The 25,742-nt window shown below is 37.1% G+C and overlaps 2 protein-coding genes across 6 annotated transcripts; both read left to right on the forward strand.

Moving 5' to 3' along the window:
* The first annotated feature begins 1,691 nt into the window (after positions 1 to 1,691).
* LOC127795470 (protein GID8 homolog) lies at positions 1,692 to 25,101 on the forward strand. 5 transcript variants are annotated; one of them, XR_008021800.1, is made up of 7 exons: positions 1,692 to 2,036; positions 3,225 to 3,384; positions 3,514 to 3,620; positions 13,298 to 13,429; positions 17,628 to 17,784; positions 24,267 to 24,443; positions 24,746 to 25,101. XR_008021800.1 is itself a non-coding variant. In XM_052327157.1 (6 exons), the coding sequence occupies exons 1-6, from the start codon at positions 1,977 to 1,979 to the stop codon at positions 24,865 to 24,867; spliced, it is 738 nt and encodes a 245-aa protein (XP_052183117.1). In that variant the 5' UTR covers positions 1,692 to 1,976; the 3' UTR covers positions 24,868 to 25,101. The 5 variants fall into 5 exon arrangements, 4 of the variants coding, with proteins under 4 accessions (XP_052183117.1, XP_052183119.1, XP_052183120.1 ...); XM_052327157.1 differs by lacking the exon at positions 24,267 to 24,443; XM_052327159.1 differs by lacking the exon at positions 24,267 to 24,443 and having other exon boundaries at positions 3,240 to 3,384.
* On the forward strand, positions 18,410 to 24,260 carry LOC127795471 (uncharacterized). The gene is made up of 2 exons (XM_052327162.1): positions 18,410 to 19,823; positions 19,934 to 24,260. The coding sequence occupies exons 1-2, from the start codon at positions 19,193 to 19,195 to the stop codon at positions 19,942 to 19,944; spliced, it is 642 nt and encodes a 213-aa protein (XP_052183122.1). The 5' UTR covers positions 18,410 to 19,192; the 3' UTR covers positions 19,945 to 24,260.
* Positions 25,102 to 25,742: the final 641 nt, after the last annotated feature.

The raw sequence follows: 25,742 nt of genomic DNA on the forward strand, positions 1-25,742 counted from the left end.
TGTGATTTTTTTTTTTTTTTTTTTTTTTGTGATCGCTTCTTTAATCAAACCAAGAAGATGTTTTCTAAGAATTGTTGAATTTGATTTTTCTCTTGTCAATTTATAAAGGGCAATGAGAGCGAAAGAGCCAATATCAATATAGCAAGACTTCTTCATCAACTTCTATATAGTTTTTTTATCTCTTTATCACTAATATCTCAAAATCACCTTTAATCTCTTTACGTAAACCCTTACAAATGGATTTCAAAATGATTATGGATTCCTAACAGAGTTGGTCCAACAAAATTTGGGGCCCTAAGTGAAAAGATTTATTGAGGTCTTTGAGTATTATTTAAAAATAATAATAATAATAATACATTTTTGTATACAAACATTTCATCTTTTTATTAAAAACAGAAAAAAGGTTAAAATTCAATCAATTATAAAATATAATAATTAACGACAATAAATTTTTAACTAAAATATAATATCTTAGAGATAACAAAAAAAAAAAAAAAAACCAAATAACTTATTACAATAAACAAAGAAGAACAAAACTATTTTTTCTTGAAATTCTAAAAAGATCAGTGCGAACAAAAAACTATACATTCATGATTCTTTTATAGAAAAAAATAAAATAAAATATTAAACTGATAGTATTAAAAAGATAAAATTCACCAATAATGAGCAACTTTAGGTGAGCAACGATTAAAAATTGAAAAATTGTGAAAGAAAGTTAACAAAATTTATAATATTTTGTATTTAAAATTTTAATAAAATATTTATTATTAAAAAATAAAAAATATATATTACAAATTTTTAAAATTTGGGACCTTCCAATTTTGGGGGCCTTATGTTATGGCATATTTGGCTTTATGGTTGGGCTAGCCCTGTTTGCTAATGGAATTAGTTAGGAATGGATTTAATAGAAACCCCACTCACCAACAGCAATTCTTTATATTCTTTTATTAAATTTTGTTTTATTTTAATTTAATTTAGGTCTAATTTTACTTAATTAATATTTAATACCTAGTTAGCTTAACTAGGGTTAAGTACAGTGTCAGTAATATAAGCGGCTGTGGAAAAAATTAAATAAACTGCAAGTACCTTTAAAGCCATTTTGAAAGCACAAAATTTTTTCCTACAAAAATAACCCAAATCATAAAAAAAATTGAGTGGAATTTGAAACTTGATTAAATGGATTTGAGTTTGAATTGGAATGTTTTGGTTTGGGCTAATAATAAGAAGCTTGATTGAATTAATTTGGTTTTGAATTCAAGTTGTTAGGCCCATCGACATAAACAAATTGCATGAGATCGTAAAATAATTTTAAATTTTTTATCATATTTTAAAAATATATCAAAATTTTAACTCAAATTTACTACTATATTGAATCTATCTTTCATCTTCTATTTTGATATATTTCTCGTAACAACTCTATTACGAATATATCTCCTCTCAATTATTCATTTATTATAATAGTCAACCCTTAATTATATAAAAAAAATAAAAGAATCTCAAGATTTTATAATATTTTTATTTTTAAATCTTCTACCAATTACTTTTTATTGGCATCACACATGTTCCTTTACTTATAGTCTTTTATTTATTGACTTGAATATGGGAATGATACAACTGAATTTAACATTAATCTAATTTTAATTAAATTGGGTTATTTTAGGGTTTAGGGTTCTATTTTACCCGTCTGATAATTGACCCAATTTGAAGGGCAAAAGATTTGGCATAACGATGATACCCCTAATTCCCTCCTTTAGTCGTTACAGTGACCGTTAACGGTCGGACGCCGGGGGTCATCTCCATACAGACGCCATCGCATATATGCAGAGATGTATATACATTTAGTACAATCTTGAACTCTTTCTAAGTCGTATCAAATTTGGCGCGTGGCTCGACCAACAAAGAAGACGGAAGAATCAAGAAACAGCGGCGGCGGCGATATTTGGATGAGCTTAAAGGCGGTGTTTTCCCCCTGATTGATGATGGAGTCGTCGTCGTTGTGGATGGCCATTAGCCGGCTAGCTGAAATCGAAGCTCGGGTATGAATTAATTCGGTGAAATTCATCCGAGAATTATGTTATTTCTACTAACGTTCGATTTAATTCAGTGAAATTCACACGGAATATACGGATCCGGCTGGTAGGTAAAGTTGTTTGTTCAAATCTACTGCAATGATTTGTGTAAAAGTCTAGGGTTTATGATTGTTTCTGTGTGACCATGCTCGTAGTTATATAGATAAATTTGGTATATGTAATCGGTGTCATGCTGATATAGGCGTTTGGCATTTGCTATCAACTGAATATAACACGTTTGTAGTAGTGCTATTATATGAAGATGAACAATTACCACCGGTGTAGCCTAGTGCAAGATAGTTACACTGGTGAACTCAAGGTCTCGTGTTAGTCTCTTGAGCCTTAGTGCACCCCCTAGGTTCCTCGTGGTCCCTCGCTATTACTTTTTTTTTTGAAATAGGCGAGTACAATTATATTAATGAAAGCATTGAAGATGTACATCAATGACCCGGAACAAGAGCGTTCCAAACAAAACTATACCAAACTATACCAATGGTCCCTCGCTATTACTACTTGGGTTTAAAGGGTGAATGGGCTAATGGCACTACCACTAAAGCCTACTAGGGGCTTTTTGTCCGTGCCATGAATGGTCTTTGGGTGTAGCTAGATCAGGTAGTGCTTTCCATCAGTGGCTAGAAGCCTGCTGAGCCTAACCTCATGGGTGGGGCGAAGACTGAGTCTGATCTCATCTGTACTCAAGGATCCCTTGGTACCCAACTTACCCCTTCTATTGAGTAAACAAATAAAAGAAAACTAACAGTTAGTATTTACTGAATAGAAGTCTGTTTTTTAACTTTGCTGGATATCATAAAGTACATAGTTGACTTTATTGGATTACATTTCTGGCCATTGACACAATAGATAGCAGAGTTAAGTTTCTTTTTGAGGTAATGGCGGCATTCATGCCGATCAATTTGTTTTTAAGAATATATAGTTGATCATTGAAAATAGTCAATTGTCTGATTTTCTTGAATACCTGGTACTGTTTCTTGAACTACATTTGGCCATTATACAACATTTAGGGGACTTGAATTTATTGAATGACTCTTGTTTTTTCAAGTAATGGCCACATTCAAACTTATCAAATCACATGGAGGATCATAGATGAGATGGTGGTTGTTAATTTCCAGAATTGTAAGTTTGCTTTATTAACAGCTTAATACTTCCAAGGAGATTTCAAGGGAGGAGTGGGAGAAAAAGCTCAATGATGTCAAGATTAGGAAAGAAGATATGAACAAATTGGTGATGAACTTTCTTGTCACTGAGGGTTATGCTGATTGTGCTGAAAAATTCAGAATGGAGTCTGGAACTGAATGTATCCTGTTTCATCCCCTAGCAGCTTCTCATATATCTATTTTCCATGTCAAATGTCTGTATGTTGATGGTACTGTTAATTTGAAAGTGTGGTTATTTCACTTATGTGCCATTCCTTATAGATAAATAGTAGACACAGATATTGCAACTGTAAGAGATCGTATGGCTGTTAAGAAGGCAGTGGAGAGTGGTAATGTTGAGTTTGCAATTCAAAAAGTTAATGATTTGCACCCCAAGGTAATATTATCCATATGTTATTTACTCATCATCTTCTTGATGAATTACCATTTTTCTTTGTGGCTATAAATTTCTAAATGCACATGCTTAACTCGTCCTTGGGGTAGAGAGTGTATATTTATTGGTTTTGAACAAACTGCACAAGTTTCAGATCATGCTGAAGGTCACGTGTGGTTGACCATTAGAGACCCAATCAAGAACTTTTATATGAGGAAACACTCATAAAGTTAACTTTGCTATTTTCTGAATTAGATATTCGATTGATTACATGTGGGTAACTACGAGCATGGTTTTCTGTTTGTTAGAAAACCAAAACAGTAACTAGTATTGTTAGAGAAAACCAGAACTTTATGAATGTCAAATATCTTGGTAAGAGGTGCAATGACACTTCTTGAAGGTAGTTGGAGCCTTCCACTATGCATGATATCCAACAACATTGTCTTTGGGATTCAATTTAGCTCGGAGATTTGGTCCCCTCACAGTTTTGCACTGATCGATGGGAACTAAGTACTTTTTAATCTCATATCTAGATGCAATTCATGTTAGTGTGTACAGATATTTTCATCATGAATGTTTTAGAATTTGGATGCTAATCATTTGGACTTCTTAATTTATGAATCTCTTTTGGGATGGCTTCCTAATTTATAAATGTTTTTGGAGTTCCTAGTTGATGTATTATCTTTTGGATGCCCAAGCCTGTTGGGTTTCCAACTCATTAGTTTAGCCTAATATACTAAATTTAAATTATTTTCCAATAGTGTTATCAGGTTACAGTTGTTCGACACGTTTTTATTAGTGTCAACTAAAAAATCCTATGGGTGAATGATTTGTGTTATTTTTTATTGATACTACTGAGTCAATTATATATAGGAAATAATGAGCCATGGGCCGTGTAGTAGAAGTATGGTACATGCAATACAAGTGTAGTACAATCAGTACTAATGTAGTACAATAGCTAAACTACAATATATATATATATATAAATATATATACTATTTTAACACTCCCCCTCAAGCTGGAGCATATAGGTCATATGCATCAAGCTTGTTATAAATGAAACCAATGTGAGGACCTCTGAGAGACTAGCTAAAGATATTTGCTAGTTGGTTAGCTGAGTTGACAAAACTAGTAGCAATACATTCGGACAAAATCTTATCTCTTATAAAGTAACAATCGATTTTAATGTGTTTGGTCCTCTCATGAAAAACTAGATTAGAGGCGATATGTAATGCTATTTGATTATCACAAATTAACTTCATTTGCAACATCTTTCTAAACTGTAATTCTTGAAGTAATTGCTTTAACCATACAAGTTCACATGTTGTCAGAGCCATAGTACGATATTCAACTTTTGCACTTGACTTGGCAACAACATCTTGCTTCTTACTTTTCCAGGATACCAAATTGCCAATAAGAATACAGTACCCTAAAGTAGAGCATCTATCTGAAGGAGGCCCTGCCAAGTCTGCATTAGAATACCCAATCACCTGAGTATGCCCCTTATCTTCATACAACAATCCTTAGCCTAGTGCTCCTTTGATATATCTAAGGATGTGAATCACAACATCCCAATGTCACACGGAGACTGAAGGAACTGGCTAACTACACTCACAGTAAAAGAAATATGTGGCCGAGTGATAGTGAGATAGTTTAGCTTTCCAACAAGTCTTCAGCATCTTCCAAGATTTGCTAAAGGCTCCCCATGTCCTGGTAAGAGTTTAATATTCGGGTCCATGGGCGTATCAACAGGTCTACAATCTAATATGCCAGTTTCTTCAAGAATATCTAATGCATATTTTTTCTACGAGATGACAACACCCTTATTAGATTGGGCTACCTCAATACCAAGAAACTACTCAAGCCTGACCAAATCTTTAGTCTGGAAATGAGTAAAGGGATGCTTCTTTAATTGTAGAATACCATCTTGATCACTTCCGGTGATAATGATATCATCTACATACACAACAAGATAGATGCATGTGCCATGTGATGAATGGATAAAGAAAATAGAATGGTTTGCCTCACTGCGAATCATGCCAAAGTCCCAAACAACGGCACTAAATCGCCCAAACCAAGCTCATGGAGATTGTTTTAGTTCATAAAGGGCGCGGCGGAGCCTGCATACCAAACCAGACTCCCCCTGACCAACAAAGCCTAGCGGTTGCTCCATATAGACCTCCTCTTGAAGATTTCCATGAAGAAAGACATTTTTTATGTCTAGCTGATAGAGAGGCCAATGAAATATAGAAGCCATGGAAAGAGACAATCTGTGAGGACCCCATACGGTAATTAGATTGTTAGTAGGGATGGTTGTAACAGTGGGATTCGTTAGGTTGTTAGCTATAGCTATAACAAATAACAATAGGCAGTTAGGTGGTTAAAAGGGATTGTTAATATTGTTAGAACGTTAACAACCCAGCTGTTAGGGTGTAACTACCATTGATTGGCGGGAAGAGGGGGCTATAAAAAGGGCTTCCCTATTCAATAAAGAAACATCGATGAATATTCTGTTTATTCCTCTCTCAATTTCTCTCTAATTCGTTCTCTCCTTTCCGACTCTCCCTCTCTCGTTTTCTTTTCTCTCTCAAACCTAACCCTAATTTCCCTCACACGAGGAGATTTTCCCTTATCGAGCCGAGATCTTGACAATTTGGTATCAGAGCGGTGACTTGGGGGTATAATTCCAGCCTTGAGTGACTGGAAAATCAACCAAATTCTGCCAACTCAAGCTACAACTGTGGTGGCTCTTACTGGAGCTGAAGGATAAGGTAGACCAGAGTTTTGACGATTAGATTAGGCTGACCCAAGAAGAACGAGGCAGACCTAGAACTTCAACGATTGAAATCGATTGACCCAAGAAGAGGACGAGGTCCAAGAATGGATCTTGGAGGTGAACAAGGAGGCGCAAGAGAATTGATGCTGTTAGGCGAGGAAGAACAACAGTGATCTTGGAGTCAACGGAGAAGTCCAAGTGAACAGTGTCTTCCTAGAAAATTGAAGGGTGACGGTAGGTGCTAGGTGTGTGAATTGTAAAAAAGGTGCCGAGAAATTCAAGTTCCAGAAAGTTGAAGGGTGACAATAGGTGGGGTGTGCGAATTGTCGAAGGGGTGCCAGCAATTCAAGTCTTGGTCGAGGGTGGATATTTCGGTTCAGGCCGATGGCAGACGGCACAAGATTGAAGCAGATGGAGCTTCAAATTTAACAAGTTAGCGCAACAATGGTGGATGTCCAAGGGAAGATGGCAGCCATCGATGGTGTGATTGGACAGAAGATAGAGTAGACAATTGATCACAAGTTGGATCATGTGATGGTGAACTTATGGGAGGAATTTTTCGGACAATTTGAAGAATTGAAGGACCAAATCTAGAGCTTTATGCTCATGTTCGTGGGGCATAATTCAGTAAGTTATGGGCTGAATTTCCTCCAAGAGAACGTTAGGAACTGGTCTTGTTCGGGCATGGAACAAGACCAAGAACTGTAGGCTTAGAAGTGGAAACCATGGCGGTGGAGGAAGTCATAAATGGGTGATCAGGCGAAAGGGGATTGGCTGCACCAACCATGGTAGCAGAGGAACAATTGGATTCCTTTGAAAAAGAAGTTCATGAAGAGGATATTCGACATGATATCATCGGAAGTTTGGATCAAGAGGTTATTAATTCAACCAATCGATTTCCAAAATTGAAAGCAAATAATGGAGAACTTTCAAAGACGGAGATAAACAATTGGGTCTTCTGAAGTTGAAATTGATTCGGCCTTTTGCAAGGACCAATTGACAGGTAGTGAGGTGGAGGAACCAATTACAATTGTCAAGACTAACGATGTGCCTAGTAGGAGGTTCCAAGAGGGGAATAAGAAGTTGTTAGGAGGAGTGGCAGAGAAAGCAAAGTTTATTACATCATCCTTGGTGGGCTTATAGAAGTTTTTCAAGCTTGCTCCAATCAAGCTGTGGAAGAGAAGGAAAAGAGCTACGATTGGAACGCTGTAGTGTTTCAATCTATTACCATAGTTTCCACAGTCAGTCAAGCTTCTCACTTTCTTGAGTATAAGAAAGTTTTGAATCGAGGGGTAATTGTCAGGACCCTATACGGTAGTTAGATGGTTAGTAGGGATGGTTGTAACAGTGGGATTATTTAGGTTGTTAGCTATAGCTATAACAAATAACAATAGGCAGTTAACAGTTAGGTGGTTAAAAGGGACTGTTAATATTGTTAGAAGGTTAACAACCTAGCTGTTAGGGTGTAACTACCATTGATTGGTGGGAAGGGGGGGCTATAAAAAGGGCTTCCCTATTCAATAAAGAAACATCAATGAATACTTTGATGAATATTCAGTCTATTCCTCTCTCAATTTCTCTCTAATTCCTTCTCTCCTTTCCAACTCTCCCTCTCTCGTTTTCTTTTCTCTCTCAAACCTAACCCTAATTTCCCTCACACGAGGAGAATTTCCCTTGTCAGGCCTAGATCCTGACACAATTGAATAGAAGCAACCTTGGCCACAAGAGAGAAAGTATCACCATAATCCAATCCATAAATCTAAGTGTAGCCTTTGTAACAAGATGAGCTTTAAGGTGATTAACTTGTCCGTCAAGACCAACTTTTACAATATAAATCCAACAACAACCAATAATAGACTTTCCAAGAGGTAAGGAACCAATTCTGAAGTGCCATTAGAATGTAAAGTAGTCATTTCATCAACTATTGCTTGGCACCACCCTAGATTTGAAAGTGCCTCACTGGTTGTTTTAGGAATAGAGGCATACGATAAAGAAGACACAAATGCATAATAGGGTGAAGACAAACGATGGTAACTGAGGAAAGTATAAAGGGGATGAGGATTGCATATAAAATGATTACCTTTTCGAATGGCATCAAGCTGAGTGTCAATTAGTGGCAAGTCCGTGGTAGGGGTAGATGCTAGAGTAGGAGGTGAGTCATTTGGAACATCAACAGTACCTGTAGGAGGGTTAGGATGCAGATGACGATGGTAGACCTGTAAGGGAGGACCAAGATGAGGAATAAGGAGAACCTCAAAAATGGCATTGCCCTCAATAGGAGAAAAGGGGAAAAAGGGAGAAGACTCGAAGAATGTAACATTGGCGGAGATGAAGTAACGTCGACTGTTTGGATAATAACACCGATACCCTTTTTGAAGGTGAGAGTAATCTAAGAAGATGCAGCTGATGGACTTGGCGAAAAGCTTGTCTCTCCCAGGGGTCAAATCATGAACCAAACAAGTGCAACCAAATACACGAGAGGGAAGAAGATAAAGGGGGGGGGGGGGGGGTCTGAGCAAAGAATAAAATGAAATGTGGAGTTTTGTGCTCCAAAATAGATGAAGGTATACGATTAATCAAATCACAAGCAGTAAGAATTGCATCAACCCAAAAACGAGAAGGGACATCATTATGGAAAAAAAAAGTGCGGGTAGTTTCAATGAGATGTCAATTTTTACACTCTACAACTCTATTTTGTTGAGGTGTGTGAGTATAAGAAGACTGATGAAGAATACCCTGAGAAGACATAAATGTAGTGAAAGGAGCAGAAAAATATTCACAGGCATTATCACTATGCGACACACATATAGAAGCTTTAAATTGGGTCTGAATTTCAGCATAAAAAGCTTGAAAAATAGAGAATGATTCAGAACGATTTTTCATTAAAAAAAACCAAGTGCATCAAGAATAGTCATCAATGAAGGTTGCAAAATATTGAAATCCTAAGATAGAAATGACACGACTAGGACCCCAAACATTGATATGAACCAATTCAAAGAGGGATGCAACCCGATTATTGACACACTTTGGAAATGAAGTACGACAATGTTTACTAAGCTGACACGACTCATAATGTAAAGAAGGCAAACTAAAGAGACCTAGAACCATCTTCTGGAGTTTGGAAAGGCTAGGATGTCCCAAGCGGTTGTGGATAAAGGCTGGAGACTCAATAGAAGTGCAGGGTGATGGAGGCATGGAAAGATGGTAAAGTCCCGGAGACTCATGCCCTATACCAGTCATCCATCCTGTACCTCGGTCCTACACAAGAATAGAATTATCAACAAAGGTAATAGAACAATTAAGAGCACAAGTTAATTTACTAATAGAGATAAGGGTAAAAGGACATCCAGGAACATAGAGAACAAAATCCAGAGTTAATGAAAGAAGGGGTTGAGCTTGACCAATGCCCTTGGCAACTACTTTAAAGCCATTAGCAAGAGTGACACAAGGAAGACATGTGGAATGATTAAGATGTGAGAAAAGACATTGATTACTAGAGATGTGGTTAGATGCACTAGAATCGAGTACCTAAGGGCCAAGTGGGGAAGATTGAGTAAGGTAAGCAACATAATTACTAGTGTCAGCTACCGAAGCAACAGAGGATATGAAATGCTTAGTAGCTTGATACTGGAGGTATTCCTCATAATCAGCTCTAGTTAGGAGATGAGATGGCGATGACTGACCCTCTGATGCTTCAGATTAAGAGTTAAGATTAACAGTCTGAACCACATTAGTAGCACGAGGAGGTTGTCCATGAAATTTATGACAATTCTCTCTAGTGTGACCCCACCGGCGACAATCATTGCATTTGGGGCGGTTTGCTCTATTTAAATTACCACTTTGTCCTCCTCCGTGCTCTCCTCTAGCACTAGTGTGAGAGGCCAAAATTGAAGAGTCTGCAAAAGGGCTCCCTGGCACTGTGATCAGAGAAGAGACACGAAGCATTCAAGCAAAAACATCCTCTAGAGAGGGAACGGTAGGACTGGCTAGGATCTGATCTTGAGCTGGACAAAGTTCAGGTCTAATGCCTTTCAACCCTAGTACCATAAAGAACTTGTCTCTTTGTTGCAGATATTCCTCAACATTAGTCTCAACAGACATGAGAGAATTAAACTCCTCTTTAAGTGATTCAAGTCTGCCAGTAAACTCAAATATGTTGAGATCGTGCTGCTTCAAGTGAACCATGTTAAACACAACATTATAGAACAGTTGGATGTCATTAGTGTAAAGGCTTTAGCCTTGGTCCATAACTGATAACAGGTCCTATAAGTTTTATAAATAACATAAAGTTTAGAGTCAATAGATTGCCATAGCAAATTGCAAAGGAGAGCATCAGCTTTCCTCCAAGTAGCTCAATCGGCTGTAGGAATATCATCTACCTCTTTGGTCAAATGATCCTCTTATCCTTGACCCAAAAACCATAATTCAACAGATGCAGCCCAAGACATATAGTTGGCACTACCAATCAACTTTTCAGAGGTAATGGCTGTAAGGGGAGTGATAATTGGAGAGAAAATACCAGATTTGGAGCCTGAATCAACAGAGGAACTGGTGCTGGACATGATTTGGATGGAAGGCAGCTCTAAGCTTTATGGAGCAGCAAAGGATTCTAAATCAATGGCCGCAGCAGCGTCACTTCGACGCTGGAGATGACCAGCAACCGGACCTACGAACAGGCTGCCGGAGGAGACGAACAGTTGGTGGCGACCACTGGAAACGGTGATCTGAAGGTTGCCTGGTGTAGTCGATGGCAATTGCAAAGGGCTAATGACGGTCTGCGACATCAGAGACTAGCAACGGACGTGGGATGTCGACACTGGATATGACAGACGCCAGAACTGGTGGATCAGAATGTGCTGGTTCCGATGGTGTGGTCGGTGTCTTGAAACGACCATTGGAAAAGCGAGATTGGAGGCTGGAAGTTGCGATGCCGGTAGTGGAAGAGGTGGCACGTGGCGGCAATTCTGGCGATGAGCTTCCAGGCAGGCTGATCGGACCTTTCTGAACATGATGGTGTGGTTGGATTTCTCAAACGGCACCGAGAAGTGGGTGAACAAACCCAAACAGGTGCAGGAAGAGAGAGAAAATCAGGTATGGATGTCACTAGAGAGAGAAACACGGCGGGACTCTAGGGTTTTGGCTTTAATACCATGAAAAACCCTATGGGTGAATCATTTGTGTTATTTCTTAATGATACTACCGAGTCAATTATGTACAGGAAGTAACGGTCCATGGGCCGTGCGATACAAGTGTAGTACGTGCAGTACAAGTGTTGTACAGTCAGTCCTAATGTAGTACAATAGCTAAACTTCAATATATATACACTATTCTAACATCAACATCAGTATATATGGATGTGATAAATTTTTAGACCATGTCATATGCTTTTTTAGGTGTTTATGCAAGGATCTTCTTCAAAACTTGGTACATTTCAGAATTGCAATTCCTGATGAGAGTTGGAGGCTTTAGATTGTTGTATGTTTATTTTTCAAGCATCCCCTTTGAGTGAAGAAGTAAATATATGACAACAACAACAATAAGAAGTCTTAATCCCACTTCTTGGGATTTGGCTACATGAATTCTAGAGCTTCATCTCTATCCATGGCCATATCCTTTGTAACACCATCATATCCTATTTCATGTCTTAAGGATTTCCCAGACAGTTTCTTTGGTCTTCCTCCGCTTCTTTTACTACAAACTTCCTCCATTTCATCCACTCACTTCGTAGGGGTTTCTACTAGTCTTCTTTTCATCTACCTAAACCATTTTAATTGTGATTTTCACATCCTATTTTCAATAGGCACCGTTCGAACTTTTTTACAGATGATCTCATTCATTTTTGTCTTTTCTTGAATGATTGCTCATCCACCATAACATTCTTATCTTAGCTGTGACCCATATTTTGCATATGTTGACTGCAAAGTTTTTTGAGCCATACAACCAAGATTAGCTTTGAAGATAATTTTAAGATCACACAAAATGCAGGACACATTTCTGTACTCTGACCATCTTACCTTGATTCTATGAATAACATCCTCCATAATCTCCATTCTTTTTGAAACAATTAATCCAAGACATCAAAATTGATCATCTTTTGGGAGACTCACAATTACATCATCCACACTTAAAATTTTTACTAAATTTAGATTCCACGTACTTAGTTTTCAACCTACTTATTAAAACCTTCTCATTCTAAGGTGTTTCTTCTTAATTCAAGTTTATTTATTATTCACACCTTTTGTCTCATCCATCAAGACAATATCGTTTGCATGTGCTTTGTGAACTCATCCATCACAATAGCAAAGAGGTAAGGGCTCAATGCAGATCCTTAATGTAATCCAATTGTAATTGGGAAAAACCTTAAGGGCTGTTTAGTTGTAGAAAAGGATTTCCAGTTTTCTATAAAATTTCTAGTTTCATTTTCCAAAGAAAATTTGGAAAATGTGTTCAAATGTTAGAAATATAGAAAATTAATTTCCAAACTAGAAAATTGGAACATATATTAAAAAATGATAGAGATGTTTTAATTGCTTTTGTGTAGCTATGTTTGAGAAGGAGATAGAGATGATTTGGTGAAAATTCATAGAAAACTGCAATTTTCAATTTCTCCAACTTAATAAGGAAAACTTAGAAAACTCATTTTAGGTGTTTTCCAAGTTTAGTTCAATTTTGGAAGACTGAATTTTCCAAATCTCCATTTTCTATTTGGATTTTTTTTGTATTTGAACAAGTTTTCTAATTTTCTATTTTCTGTGGAGTAATTTTCCAGAAGGGCTGTTTTCCACAACTAAACTGCCCCTTAATATTTCCTCCACAAGTTTAGTTTAATCTTCATTGGTGTGGTTGGGATTTCTGGTTTTCCCTATGGTTAGAAGCTTCACTTTGTGAGATGTTTTGTATGCAGATACTGGATGCAAATCCCAAACTGTTTTTCCATCTCCAACAGCAAAGGTTGATAGAGTTGATACGGGATGGAAACCTAGAAGAGGCGTTAAAGTTTGCGCAAGAGGAGCTTGCACCAAGGGGGGAAGAAAATGTAATTCTCTATTTGTCCTCCTAGAAAATTTCATACTTCTGCTGCAGGAGGCATTCCTGGCAAAAGTTGTGGTGGTCATTTCAATCACTAAGGCTGAAATTTGTTTATCTCATTGTTTGTTCACGTGTTGGTTGAAGTTATGGTTGTCACTGTAGAATTTAAGGCTAATATTCCCTTAAAGAAACAAGCTCTATAAAGGAATGTACACATGCACGCAGCCTGATTTAAAACTAACTAATATGTCATATTAAAGTAAGCAACAAAAATCATGGTTATCCTTTTCCCATAGAAATTTGATCCTAGTGTAATTTAAAGTTGTTTGTGGTTTGGTTCTTTACAAGGTTCACAAGCCCCACAAGCCTCTAGCTGTATCCACACAAGATTGTCTAACAAATTAGAAAGCTTGATGCAAACCATAGCAGAATGTTCACTGGAATAGTTTTTCCTTGATTTGGAGAGGGAAAGAGAGATATGTGGATGGAAAAATATGGAATGCTAGCTCCTTCTTGTTGTTCCCTTCTTTTATATAGAAGAAACTAGGACTACCATATCACTGTAATAATTAATCCTTAACCATTGAGGACGTGACCCAGACATATTTGCACGCACATACCACTAAAGCTATTTTAGTGCACAATTAGATTTCTTTTACTTTCTAGTTTCTCAGAACCCTATTTTTGTGTGTGTGACCACTTAGGTTCATTCTATGTTGGTAGTAGGAAGGAATCCGAGTATCATTAGGATTTATCAATTAAAATTCCTTTCAATTAATTTGAATTAAAATTATTATTCTATTTCTTCCTTCTGTGAAAAAGAAGAGAATAATAGAGAAATAGTTTATTAGAAGAAAAATAATGGAGGAAGGGATATATTTGGATGATTGTCTCCCACTCTACACCTGTATTTATATTTTTTACTACTAGCTCATAAAAAGTAACAATATAGCAGGATTATAGCAAGATTATAAGGGGGGATTACAGCAAGATTATAGCCATCAACACTCCACACAAGATGGTGCATAGATATCTTCCATGATCATCTTGTTTACAATAGAATTAAAGACACTATAATTGAGACCCTTAGGAAATATGTCAGCAAATTGATGTTCCGACTTCACAAAAGGTATGCTAACTAGACTTCTTCTTTCGTTATTTATTTTCTTTCTTTTTTCTTTTTCTTTTTTTGGTAAAGCTTTTGTCTATCTCAATATGCTTTTTTCTATCATGTTGAACTGGATTGTTTGCAATGTTAATCACAACCTTATTATCATAGTGCACAGTGAAAGGTCTCCCACCACTTTTCTCCAAGTTCTTAATGACATTTTTAAGCCATAGAAGTTCACAGACTCCTTGGGCCATTGCTTTCTTGCTTCATAAGTGATCAAAATTTTCACCAATGAATGAACAATAACCTGTTGTAGACCTCCTAGCATCTGTTAAACCTACCCAATCAACATGTAAAGGCTTCTATCTTCAAATGGTCATGTTTGCCAACAACCTTTTTGTAGGAGTAGACTTCAAATATGTTAGGATAAAATAAATTGCTTTCAAGTGAGGTCTGCAAGGATCATGCATGAACTAGCTCACTACGCTGACAACATATGTTATTTTTCCACTTGTGGGAGAGATAGATCATCCTTCCTACAAATATCTGATATCTTATTTTGTCAACCTAGTCTCCATTTTGCACATTTGAAGTGATGATTTATCTCAATAGCTGTATTTATAGATTTACACTAACATATGGGTCTCTTCCAAGAGGTTAATACATATTTTCTCTATGAAATGAAGATGCTTTTTATTAGATCAAGCAACTTCTATTCCAAGAAAGTGCATAAACAACAACAACAACAACAACATATTAATCCTTAATTCGACAATGTGGGGTTGACTATATGAATTCTAGCTTGCCAGTCATTTCTATTTATAGGCTTTTCCTTTGAGTCCCCCACCAAGTTTATTTTGGTCTTACTCTACCAATTTTGCTAAATACTCATTCCATTCCACCCATTCTTCTCACAAGTGCTCATATTGATCTTCTTCTCACATGATCAAACCATCTTAATCATGTCTCACACATCTTATCTGCTATAAGAGTTACTCCAACCTTATTACGAATAACCTCATTTCCAATTTTATCTTTTTTTATATGGTCATACATCCATTACCATTAGAACTAAGCTCAACATCATGGTTGTGACTCCCTAGTGTCAAAGGCCAATCATATGAGAAGTCATATGGTTGTTGCCCAAGGAAAAAGGCTAGACCCCCTAGCAAGCAGGGCATCACACAGAGGGAATGTGGTATCAAAGCAATGCTCAATGGTAGCACAAAGGCATGCACTAAGAGATCTTGGGCCAAGGTGTTAACAAATAGCGAAGGTGCATTGGATGGCTGCATAAGAGATGACATGATGGGTTGAAATCATTGACACACAAGCACTTCCCAAGAAAGGAGTAAGTAGCAATTCACCTAGGAGGAGACGGTGATATGCCAAGCGCTCTGTGGGAAGGGAGTAGATAGGGGGTCACCTTGCAATGAGGACAATGTGGAATTGAGGGGAGAATGGCACAGCCCGTGACTCCCCAGTGTTGAGGGCTAAGCATACGCCAAGGGTCTTCTCGAGGTTCCTGCACATTTACTACTATACAACTGTGTATGCAGGTGCACTTCTATCCAAATTCCTTAGTTTATGATAATATGCTCGTTACCAGGGAAAAAGGCTGGCCTCGCCTGGCAAGCAGGCTGCCGCATGGGAAAGTGCTCTAGGCCTGGGACAACTAAGCTCCAACATGACCATAGAAACCAAAATTTAAACACAGGCTCGAGCCAAGACTACGATTAATCAATTGACTCAGCAACTAGAGAAAGGAATTCAAAGGTTAAACCAAAACAGAAGGAAAGGGTCTGCCACACACATGACTGATCGTGGGACTAGGACTAAGGCTCAACCAACTCAAGAAATATGAAAAGCTTAATCTCTAAGTGAGTGGAGCAAGGAATTCAGATGCTAAACTGAAACAGAAGGGAAGGATTGCAATCAATTATGTCGTGCATAAGGCAAGGGGAATCCAGGCCAATAGCTCAATGAATCCACCTTCAATCATAAACCAGATGTTAGGGATAACTCGAGAAATTGACACCCCTTCATCTTCCAATATGTATCATTGAGACAATAATTGCAGAGTCTTGGAGTTGTTAATTGGAAGACCAAGTGATCAGTGATTTTAGATCAAGGCAAGGCTTCAGGAGTTTTGGTTGGCAGAAAGAGGCACATTGGTTGCTGCAGTCAGATGGTGATAACATCACATTAATGTAGACATGGCATCATTGTTCATGCTATTGATCCAGAAATTTAAAAAGTGGAAAAATACGATCAATGCTCTGATACCAAGTTCAGCTTATAAAAGGAAAGATTACAACAAGATTATAAGGAGCGATTACATCAATCAACTCAAGATTATAGCTATTAAGAATAATTCAATTAACTAATTACTTATTCTCAGTACCTCTTCAGGGTATGAGTGACATCTAGTGATATGTCATGGTCATCCAAATAGCATGAATGCATATGGAACCTTGTCATTAACAATTACTATGTAATTGAATCACAATGCCCCTATTGAACAATAGGTATGGATGCACTGTCAAACCTGTGTTAGTTCAATTGTAACTGACTGACCTTGTCACTATAACTTAATTTTTTACTTGGAACTCATTTCTACCAATTAATACACCTTGGTCAAGGAATTTCTTGGGCTATATCACATGTTGGTCATGTATGAGATTCTCACTTGCATTATATGCCCTAATTTCTCCATGCATGATTCGCTATGCCAATATATACATGATTAAAGTAGATCATATACAGGAAAACCACGGTGCCTAAAGTCAAAGGATCACTTACACTACTGCAATGTGGAGTTTGTCATTGACAAGTCTGCAACTCCATTAAACAGTTCTATAGAGTTTGCTCAAGTTTAAATACTTATTTCTGAAAAACATGAATAAGTACTTGCCTAGTATTAATTAATACTGTGTGAAAAACATTCAAATATCTAAGTACAGAATCTTGCTTGATTGCGTTTAGAGAACATTACTAATAGCTCCTACTGCAAAATGTTAATATTTTTATAATATATATATTTTTTATTTTTGTGTCATTTTTGTCCTTATGCATTAGTTGGGATCATATGCAGAAAAGCTTTTTAGAAGAGTTGGAGAAGACTCTTGCATTGCTAGCTTTTGAAGATGTCAGTAATTGCCCCGTTAGAGATCTCATGGGCATATCGCAACGCCAGAAGACAGCAAGTGAGGTTTATGCAGCTATCCTTGCCAGCCAAGGTCATGAAAAAGGTTGGTAATGCTGTCTAATATCTACTTTCAAGCTCACAATATCTTTTTGTTATGAATCCAAATAGGGATGGTCATAAACTGCTGGTTTGACTGGTTTTGTTTATTTTCTTAGAGAAAGAAAGCCATGGACATGCATGCAAATCTTATATTCACCAATTTTATTTTATTTTCTCAATCATTGTCCATCTTTATCTTGGACCATAGCTTGGTTTCTAAGATTTGAAGTTTTCTCGAGACAGATCTGACATGTATACCCCATGGATGCTTTCAGACATGTTCACTCATCCATGGATGAATCCATAAGATAAATCTGAAATGTTGTGTGTCATAAACCAAACTGTTGTAAGTTCTTGAAATGAATGCATTGAGCTTTGACTACAATTTTATAAAATTCCTACTAGAAAATTTGTCCTAGTAAATTGAAGTTTCTATAACCTTAATAATTGATTATATAGGACTAACTTTAGGGATCTCTCCTACTATCATGCATTCACTACAGGGACCACACAAAAGTCCATTTTGCCTTTCTTAATTATAGCTCTCATTGTTTCAGTTTGTATTGTAAACTGTTGGAGAGTCCTAGGATCCGAGGGAACCTCAAGGTAAAAAAGAGTCCAAAGCAAAGAAGGAGACTGCAACTGATGTGGTCTTCAGTTGTGGGCTGGCGCATCAAGATAAAGGAGGAGAAATAAAAGGATAAAAAACAAGATAAGACTCCTAATCAAGTAGGAGAAATTATAGGAATAGATTTGTAAATTATCTTGTAAATATTCTCAATTATGTTGCTTATCATCTGCTAGAAATTAGGAATTGATAACATAGAAAGCTGTATATAATTCTTATTTCATGAGAAATCAAGTATGTTTTGGATTTCCACCAAATCAGTCTCTCGTTTCTAGGTTCCATACTTTAGGAACCAAATTTGTTCATGGTATCAGAGCTCGGCTCTTCTTAGTCCAAAGATCCGAATCAGATGGAGCCCCAAGACCGTGAGAATGCAGCCCCAACTGCAGCGGAGTCTTCCTTGAGTTCGGATCTTCAACAACCAGCGACTTCAACTGCTGGAGCGCCTAACAACACTCTTTCCTTGGATAGTCATACTTTGCATATCACCCAACATAGGTTGAACGGAAGAAACTTTAGAGAATGGTTTCAATCCGTAACCTTGGTGATTAAAGGCAAAGGAAAATATGGCTACCTCACAGGTACAATCCAAACTCCACCAGAAAATTCAGTAGAATATCAAAGATGGGAGATAGAAAATTCGATTTTGATGGCTTGGATTATCAATTCAATGGAGCCCAAGATAGGCTGACCCTATCTATTTTACAAAACAGCCAAAGAAGTGTGGGAGGCTGTTCAGGAAATCTATTCTGATCTCGAAAATACAGCCCAATGCTTTGAGATTATGGCTGCAATTCGGAATACCAAGCAGGGCAATCTTGGAGTGACTGAATACTACAATAACCTAGTGAAACTATGGCAGGAGATGGATCTATTTTATGATCCTAGCTGGAAGTGTGCAGATGATAGCCAAAAGTATAGCAAAATGCTGGAAAAAGAGAGAATCTTTGATTTTCTCCAAGGGCTCAATCCAGATTTTGATGAGGTAAGAGGAAGATTATTGGGTACAAAGCCTTTACCATCTCTTCGGGAGGTGTTTGCCGAAGTTAGACGGGAGGAAAGCAGAAAAAGGGTTATGCTACCAACAACCGAACCTAATTCAGGATCGGCCCTTACTGCTGCAAGAAAGGAAGACATTCCAAAGGATAAGCAATGGTGTGAACATTGCAATCGGCCTTATCACACCAAGAGTACATGTTGGAAGTTGCATGGGAAACCCCCAAACTGGAAACCGAAACCGAAGAAGGACAGATTGGCTTATGCTGCAATAAGTGTACCCACTAGTGAAAAAGGAACAGGTATGGGATTAACTACTGATCAAATTGACTTCTTACAGAAACTGTTACAAAGCTCATATATTGCAAAGGAATCAGATGAGGCAGCACCAAATTATTCAGCATCTATGGCACAAAAATGTCAGTTTCTTTCTCTGGTTGCTAGGAGAATGAATAAGAGTCATTGGGTAGTAGATATCGGGGCATCCGACCACATGATTGGATCTACTACTACTCTTGATAATTTTCAGATAGGAGATAAGGATCTAACTGTTTTGATGGCTGATGGGACTCAATCATTGGTGAAAGGAAAGGGAAGTGTTTGTGTTGCTGATTTATTACTTGAATCAGTATTGCATGTGCCAAACCTAAGTTGTAATCTGTTATCAGTAAGCAAACTAACGAGAGACTTGGATTGTATTGTAACATTCTTTCCTTCATATTGCATTTTTCAAGACCGATCCTCGGGGAAGGTGATTGGTAGTGCTGAGGAGAAGGAGGGACTTTACTGGCTTTCTGATAATAAGGAGTCTCTTAGTCAAGTTTCTCATAGGTTTTTTCTTATGGTTAGTTCAGATTCTGAAATTTTGTTATGGCATAAACGCCTTGGTCATCCTAGTTTTTCCTATTTGAAACACTTGTACCCTAACCTATTTATCAATAAAGAAAAAATGGTACTTAAGTGTGATCATTGCATCCTTGCTAAACAAACTCATAGTACTTATCAATCAGTCCCCTATACTCCTTCTAAACCGTTTTATTTGATCCATAGTGATATATGGGGACTGGCTAGAGTACCAAATCTAAATGGGGCAAGATGGTTTATAACTTTTATTGATGACCATACAAGAGTGTGTTGGGTATACTTGATGAAAGAAAAATCTGAGGCATGTGCAATCTTTCAAACTTTCCATAAACTCATTTTAAATGTCTTTCAGTCCTCTATTTGTATCCTTAGGACTAACAATGGTTGGGAATACTTTTCTCACTCGTTTACCCAATATCTTACTACCAATGGGATCTTCCATCAAAGCACTTGTCCTTATACCCCTCAACAAAATGGAATAGCTGAAAGGAAAAATCGACACTTGCTTGAGGTGGCTAGATCTCTTATGTTCACAAGTTTCATGCTTAATAGATATTGGGGGGAGGCAGTTCTAACAGCTGCCTATCTAATTAATAGACTGCCTACCAAAGTCTTGAAGTACCAAGTCCCACTACAAAATCTCACTTCCATCTTTCCCCATGCTCGTATTCTAAATACTCTTCCTCCCAAAGTTCTTGGATGTGTGGTGTATGTCCATCAAACCAGTCCAAATCAGCATAAACTTGAACCAAGAGCATTAAAGTGTATATTCATTGGGTATTCTCCTACCCAAAAGGGTTATAAATGTTTCTACCCTACATCACAAAAAGTCTTCATCTCTTGTGATGTAACATTTATGGAGAGTGAGTCAATTACTCAAGTACCTCCCTACAATTGAAAGATAATCATTGGGATCCAGCAGTACCTATGCCTATTTCATTACCTATACCTCAGCTTAACCCAAATAATGTTTTTAATCAAACTGCTGCAGCTGAGTCTTCCCAGCCAGCATGCTCTAAACCTAATCACCCGAGCCTATTATCTTCTCAAGAACCCCAAATCCCAGCTGAATCTATGGAAACTGATTTAGGGGACAACTTGAATCTAGAAAAGCCAATACAAGTCTACTCAAGAAGAGGTAAACAACCAGCTCCTCAAAACTGCCAACTGCTAGAACCGAGGGAAAGTCCAGTGAATGAGGAAGAAGTTACAGCTGTTGACAGTGACTTGCATCTCCCTATTGCTGTTAGAAAAGGGGTAAGATCATGTGTAAAGCATCCTATTTCAAATTACTTGACATATTCCAGGTTATCTCCCGAATTCAAGGCTTTCACCGCTAATTTAGATACAGTGGCTATACCTTGGAATATTCAAGAGGCACTAAATGATCCCAAGTGGAAAGAGGCAGTGATGGAAGAGATGAAGGCACTAAAAGGCAACCACACATGGGAAGTTGTTGACTTTCCGAAAAACAAGAAGATCATAGGCTGCAAATGGGTATTCACCATCAAATACAAATTAGATGGGAGTATGGACAGATACAAGGCTAGGCTGGTTGCCCAAGGTTTCTCTCAAACCTATGGGATAGATTATGAGGAGACATTCGCACCAGTCGCAAAACTAAATTCTATAAGAGTACTGTTATCTATTGCTGTAAATATGGATTGAGAATTGCTCCAATTTGACATAAAAAATGCATTCTTAAATGGGGAGTTAGAAGAAGAAGTATATATGCGGATTCCACCTGGTTTTGATACCGAAGAAAGTGGAAAGGTGTGCAAATTACAAAAATCTCTCTATGGATTGAAACAGTCTCCAAGGGCATGGTTCAAAAAGTTCAGCTCTACTCTCATTAAATTTGGATACAAACAAGGTGATGCCGACCATACTCTCTTTGTTAAACATGCTACTAATGGAAAAAAGTGTATCTTAATTGTGTATGTAGATGATATAATCATTACAGGAGATGATACTCATGAGATAGCAGCCCTGAAACAGAAATTGAAAGAAAAATTTGAAGTCAAAGATTTGGGTGAAATGAAGTACTTTCTTGGAATGGAAGTAGCAAGGAGCAAACTAGGTATAGTTATCTCCCAACGAAAATACACTCTTGATCTTTTAAAAGAAACTGGAATGTTGGGATGCAAACCTAGGTATACTCCACTAGAAAGAAATTGGAAATATGTGAAAAAGGATGATGACTTGGTGGTTGATAAAGATAGATATCAAAGACTCGTAGGGAGGTTAATTTATCTCTCCCTAACTCGCCCAGATATAGCATATGCAGTGAGTATTGTTAGCCAGTATATGCAGCTCCAACTCAACAACATATGACAGCTGTGTATCACATATTGAGATACTTAAAAGGAACTCCTGGTAAGGGACTGTTGTTTCAAAAGAGCGATGAAAGAGGAGCTGAAGGGTTTTCTGATGTAGATTGGGCTGGATCAGTAATAGATAGTCGGTCAACATCAGGATTTTGCACTAAATTATGGGGAAACCTAGTTACATGGAGAAGCAAGAAACAATCAGTAGTGGCAAGAAGCAGTGCAGAAGCAGAATTTAGGGCGATAGCTCAAGGCATATGTGAGCTTATTTGGCTGGTGAGGCTTATGGAGGACCTACAAATACCTCTGACTCAACCAACGAAACTATATAGTGACAGCAAGTCAGCCATATGCATTGTTAATAACCCAGTACAGCATGATAGAATGAAACACGTCAGGATTGATCGCAACTTCATCCAAAGAGAAATTAATGAAGGAGGCATAAATCTGCTTTATATTCCTACAACAGAGCAGATAGCAAATGTGTTGACTAAAGCCATGTCAAGACCTGGTTTTGAGATCCTTATCGACAAGCTAGGAATGAGAGATATCTATTCCTTAGCTTGAGGGGGGGTGTTGGAGAGTCCTAGGATCCGAGGAAACCTCAAGGTAAAAAAGAGTCCAAAGCAAAGAAGGAGACTGCAATTGATGTGGGCTTCAGTTGTGGGCTGGCGCATCAAGATAAAGGAGGAGAAATAAAAGGATAAAAAACAAGATAAGACTCCTAATCAAGTAGGAGAAATTATAGGAATAGATTTGTAAATTATCTTGTAAATATTCTCAATTATGTTGCTTATCATCTGCTAGAAATTAGGAATTGATAACATAGAAAGCTGTATATAATTCTTATTTCATGAGAAATCAAGTATGTTTTGGATTTCCACCAAATCAGTCTCTCGTTTCTAGGTTCCATACTTTAGGAACCAAATTTGTTCATAAACTAATGATGAAAATCCAACTCCTTGAATGGTTTTCTTTAACATGCCTGTTAATATTTTGATATAACAATCTGTAGATGAAATCAAAGAACATTTTTTTATATGTGCTAGTTTCACTTGTCTGGGGGGGGGAAAAAAATCTGGTTTGTTCTCTAAGACTTTATCATCTAAGGATAATTTAATATGTGTTTCAACTCTCTCACACTGGTTGCTGGTTCTCTCCAAAAATCAGACAGAAGAACAATCAGTTTGCCATCTATCCAAGAACTTTCGAATTATTCTACAAGGAATCTCAATTAACCCTGAAGAAAGGTATAGGAAAAAGATAAAGTATCTTTTTATTCTCTAAATTAGCATGACATGACGAGTCTTGTATTAAGTTTTGTGCAAATATATATTATTTATTTATTTTTCTTTCTTTTTTTTTCCCGCGGGGGGGTGATGGGGAAGAGGATACAAGAACTTGAGAGTTGGTCTATCTCATGTTAGGTGAGATACTCATTGTGGCGACATCATTATTATGGTCATTGATTATTAGGAAGGATACTATGAGCTCATTGAAGGACGGATTAACTTCAATTAAATATGGTTCAGGCTGACCCTTTTTGGCAATATTTTGTGTCACGTACTTCTCAATATGATTATCATGTCTAGAGTTGTCGGTGGGACAATTCTAGTGGCCAACTATGTGCTTTACTCTTCTCATTTCCTTTTTTTTTTTTCTTGTCTTCAGATAGGTAATAGAACTCAAACTCAAAGCACTTTTCTGGACGAATGCAGACTTGCATGTCCCCAAAGGGACATCCTATCCTCTTTCAATGGAGTGTTTTGATTCATTGGACAATAAATTTACCTTCTTGTTCGGAAGACTTTGTAGTTGAGCAAAAAAGCGTGTGCCAATTGAAACAGAGTGAGAAACTAAACTATTGTTCTGGAAAAGTTTTTACTTTGCAAAATGAGAGTGTGTCAATTCAAACACAATAATTAAGGTATCAAATATATTGCATCAAGTAAATTACATCAGGCATTATGACTGTGTTTCAGCGCGTGTGTACCTTGTCTTGCCCACTAAAAGTATTTGTGGTTTTCAGCCAAAAAAGAAAGAATTTTTTTTTCTGATAGTCATTCATCGACTTTTTAGAATTTAGACATTCAATTTCTCATATTGTAAGTACTGAATGTTTTAAATTATGAATGTTGAATTAATCACAGATCCAAAGCTCCCAAGCTTGTTGAAGATGCTGATATGTGCCCAGGACCAACTTGATAAGAAAATTGCTTATCCTCGCATAAAGGAGTTTTCTTCTTCCTTGCCTGATGATCCAGCTGTCTGAAAGGTGACAAAGTTGTTTGATTGGATGATCCTGGTTGGAGCATAACAAAATTACATAGAAATGGACTGAACAAAGTGGGCGGAATCATGTACTCTTATTTCAGAGGAAACTGTAAGCTAGGCATGTAGTCGTTCATGTATGTCATTTTGATACTATTGATATGTCAGCATGTTGCTCTCCTCTCAAAGGCTGTTCATGTTATGAAATTTATTTACATATTTCAAATGTTTTATAAATCCTATGTTTATTATTGTTTAATAATAATAATAATAATAATAATAATAATAATAATAATAATAATAATCTGATATTTGATTAAATCAAGAAGATAGCCATTGATTGAGTCAAAAATCTTCATCTTATTATCGTTGAAATTTGTTGCAAGCTAGGCCATCATTGGCTTTAACCATTTTCAAGATTTCTTGAATTTCTGTTTGGCTAAAGCAAGATATCTTTATGTCCAAGTTCATTGTTGCCTTGCATTTATTTCTTTGTTTATTCTTATCTCTTCAACGAGGTGGTGTTGCCTTGCATTTATCTTCTTTGTTTATTCTTATCTCTTTAACGAGGTGGTGAAATTGTTGGTAGTAGAAATGCAATGCCAACGCTCCAATTTTTCACCATAAATACCCTTTCATGGTGAGAGCTTAAAACCACCGGTATATCAATAATTCTCTCATTGCTTTTCTTGTTTCTATTTTAATCTTTCTATCTTTTTTATTTTAAAAGATATTGATGGATTTAATTTCTTTATTATTCCTATTGTCTTGTACTATTATTGCTCTATAACTTGTAGTACAAGAAGAGGTTATTGTATCATAAGGGTAGCCGCCTTTAATATTATTATTATTATTGTGTGACGAAATCTACCTTTT

The sequence above is a fragment of the Diospyros lotus genome, chromosome 2, assembly GCF_014633365.1.
Source record: "Diospyros lotus cultivar Yz01 chromosome 2, ASM1463336v1, whole genome shotgun sequence".
NCBI classification, from domain to species: domain Eukaryota; kingdom Viridiplantae; phylum Streptophyta; class Magnoliopsida; order Ericales; family Ebenaceae; genus Diospyros; species Diospyros lotus.

Bases quoted from the DNA above. Each gene is read 5' to 3' on its own strand.
- LOC127795470 (XM_052327157.1), top strand. From the start codon at position 1,977: ATGATGGAGTCGTCGTCGTTGTGGATGGCCATTAGCCGGCTAGCTGAA. The intron at 3,385-3,513 runs GTATCCTGTTTC...ATAGATAAATAG, and splicing joins AATGGAGTCTGGAACTGAAT to TAGACACAGATATTGCAACT. The intron at 13,430-17,627 runs GTAATTCTCTAT...GATCATATGCAG, and splicing joins CACCAAGGGGGGAAGAAAAT to AAAAGCTTTTTAGAAGAGTT.
- LOC127795471 (XM_052327162.1), top strand. From the start codon at position 19,193: ATGGCTGCAATTCGGAATACCAAGCAGGGCAATCTTGGAGTGACTGAA.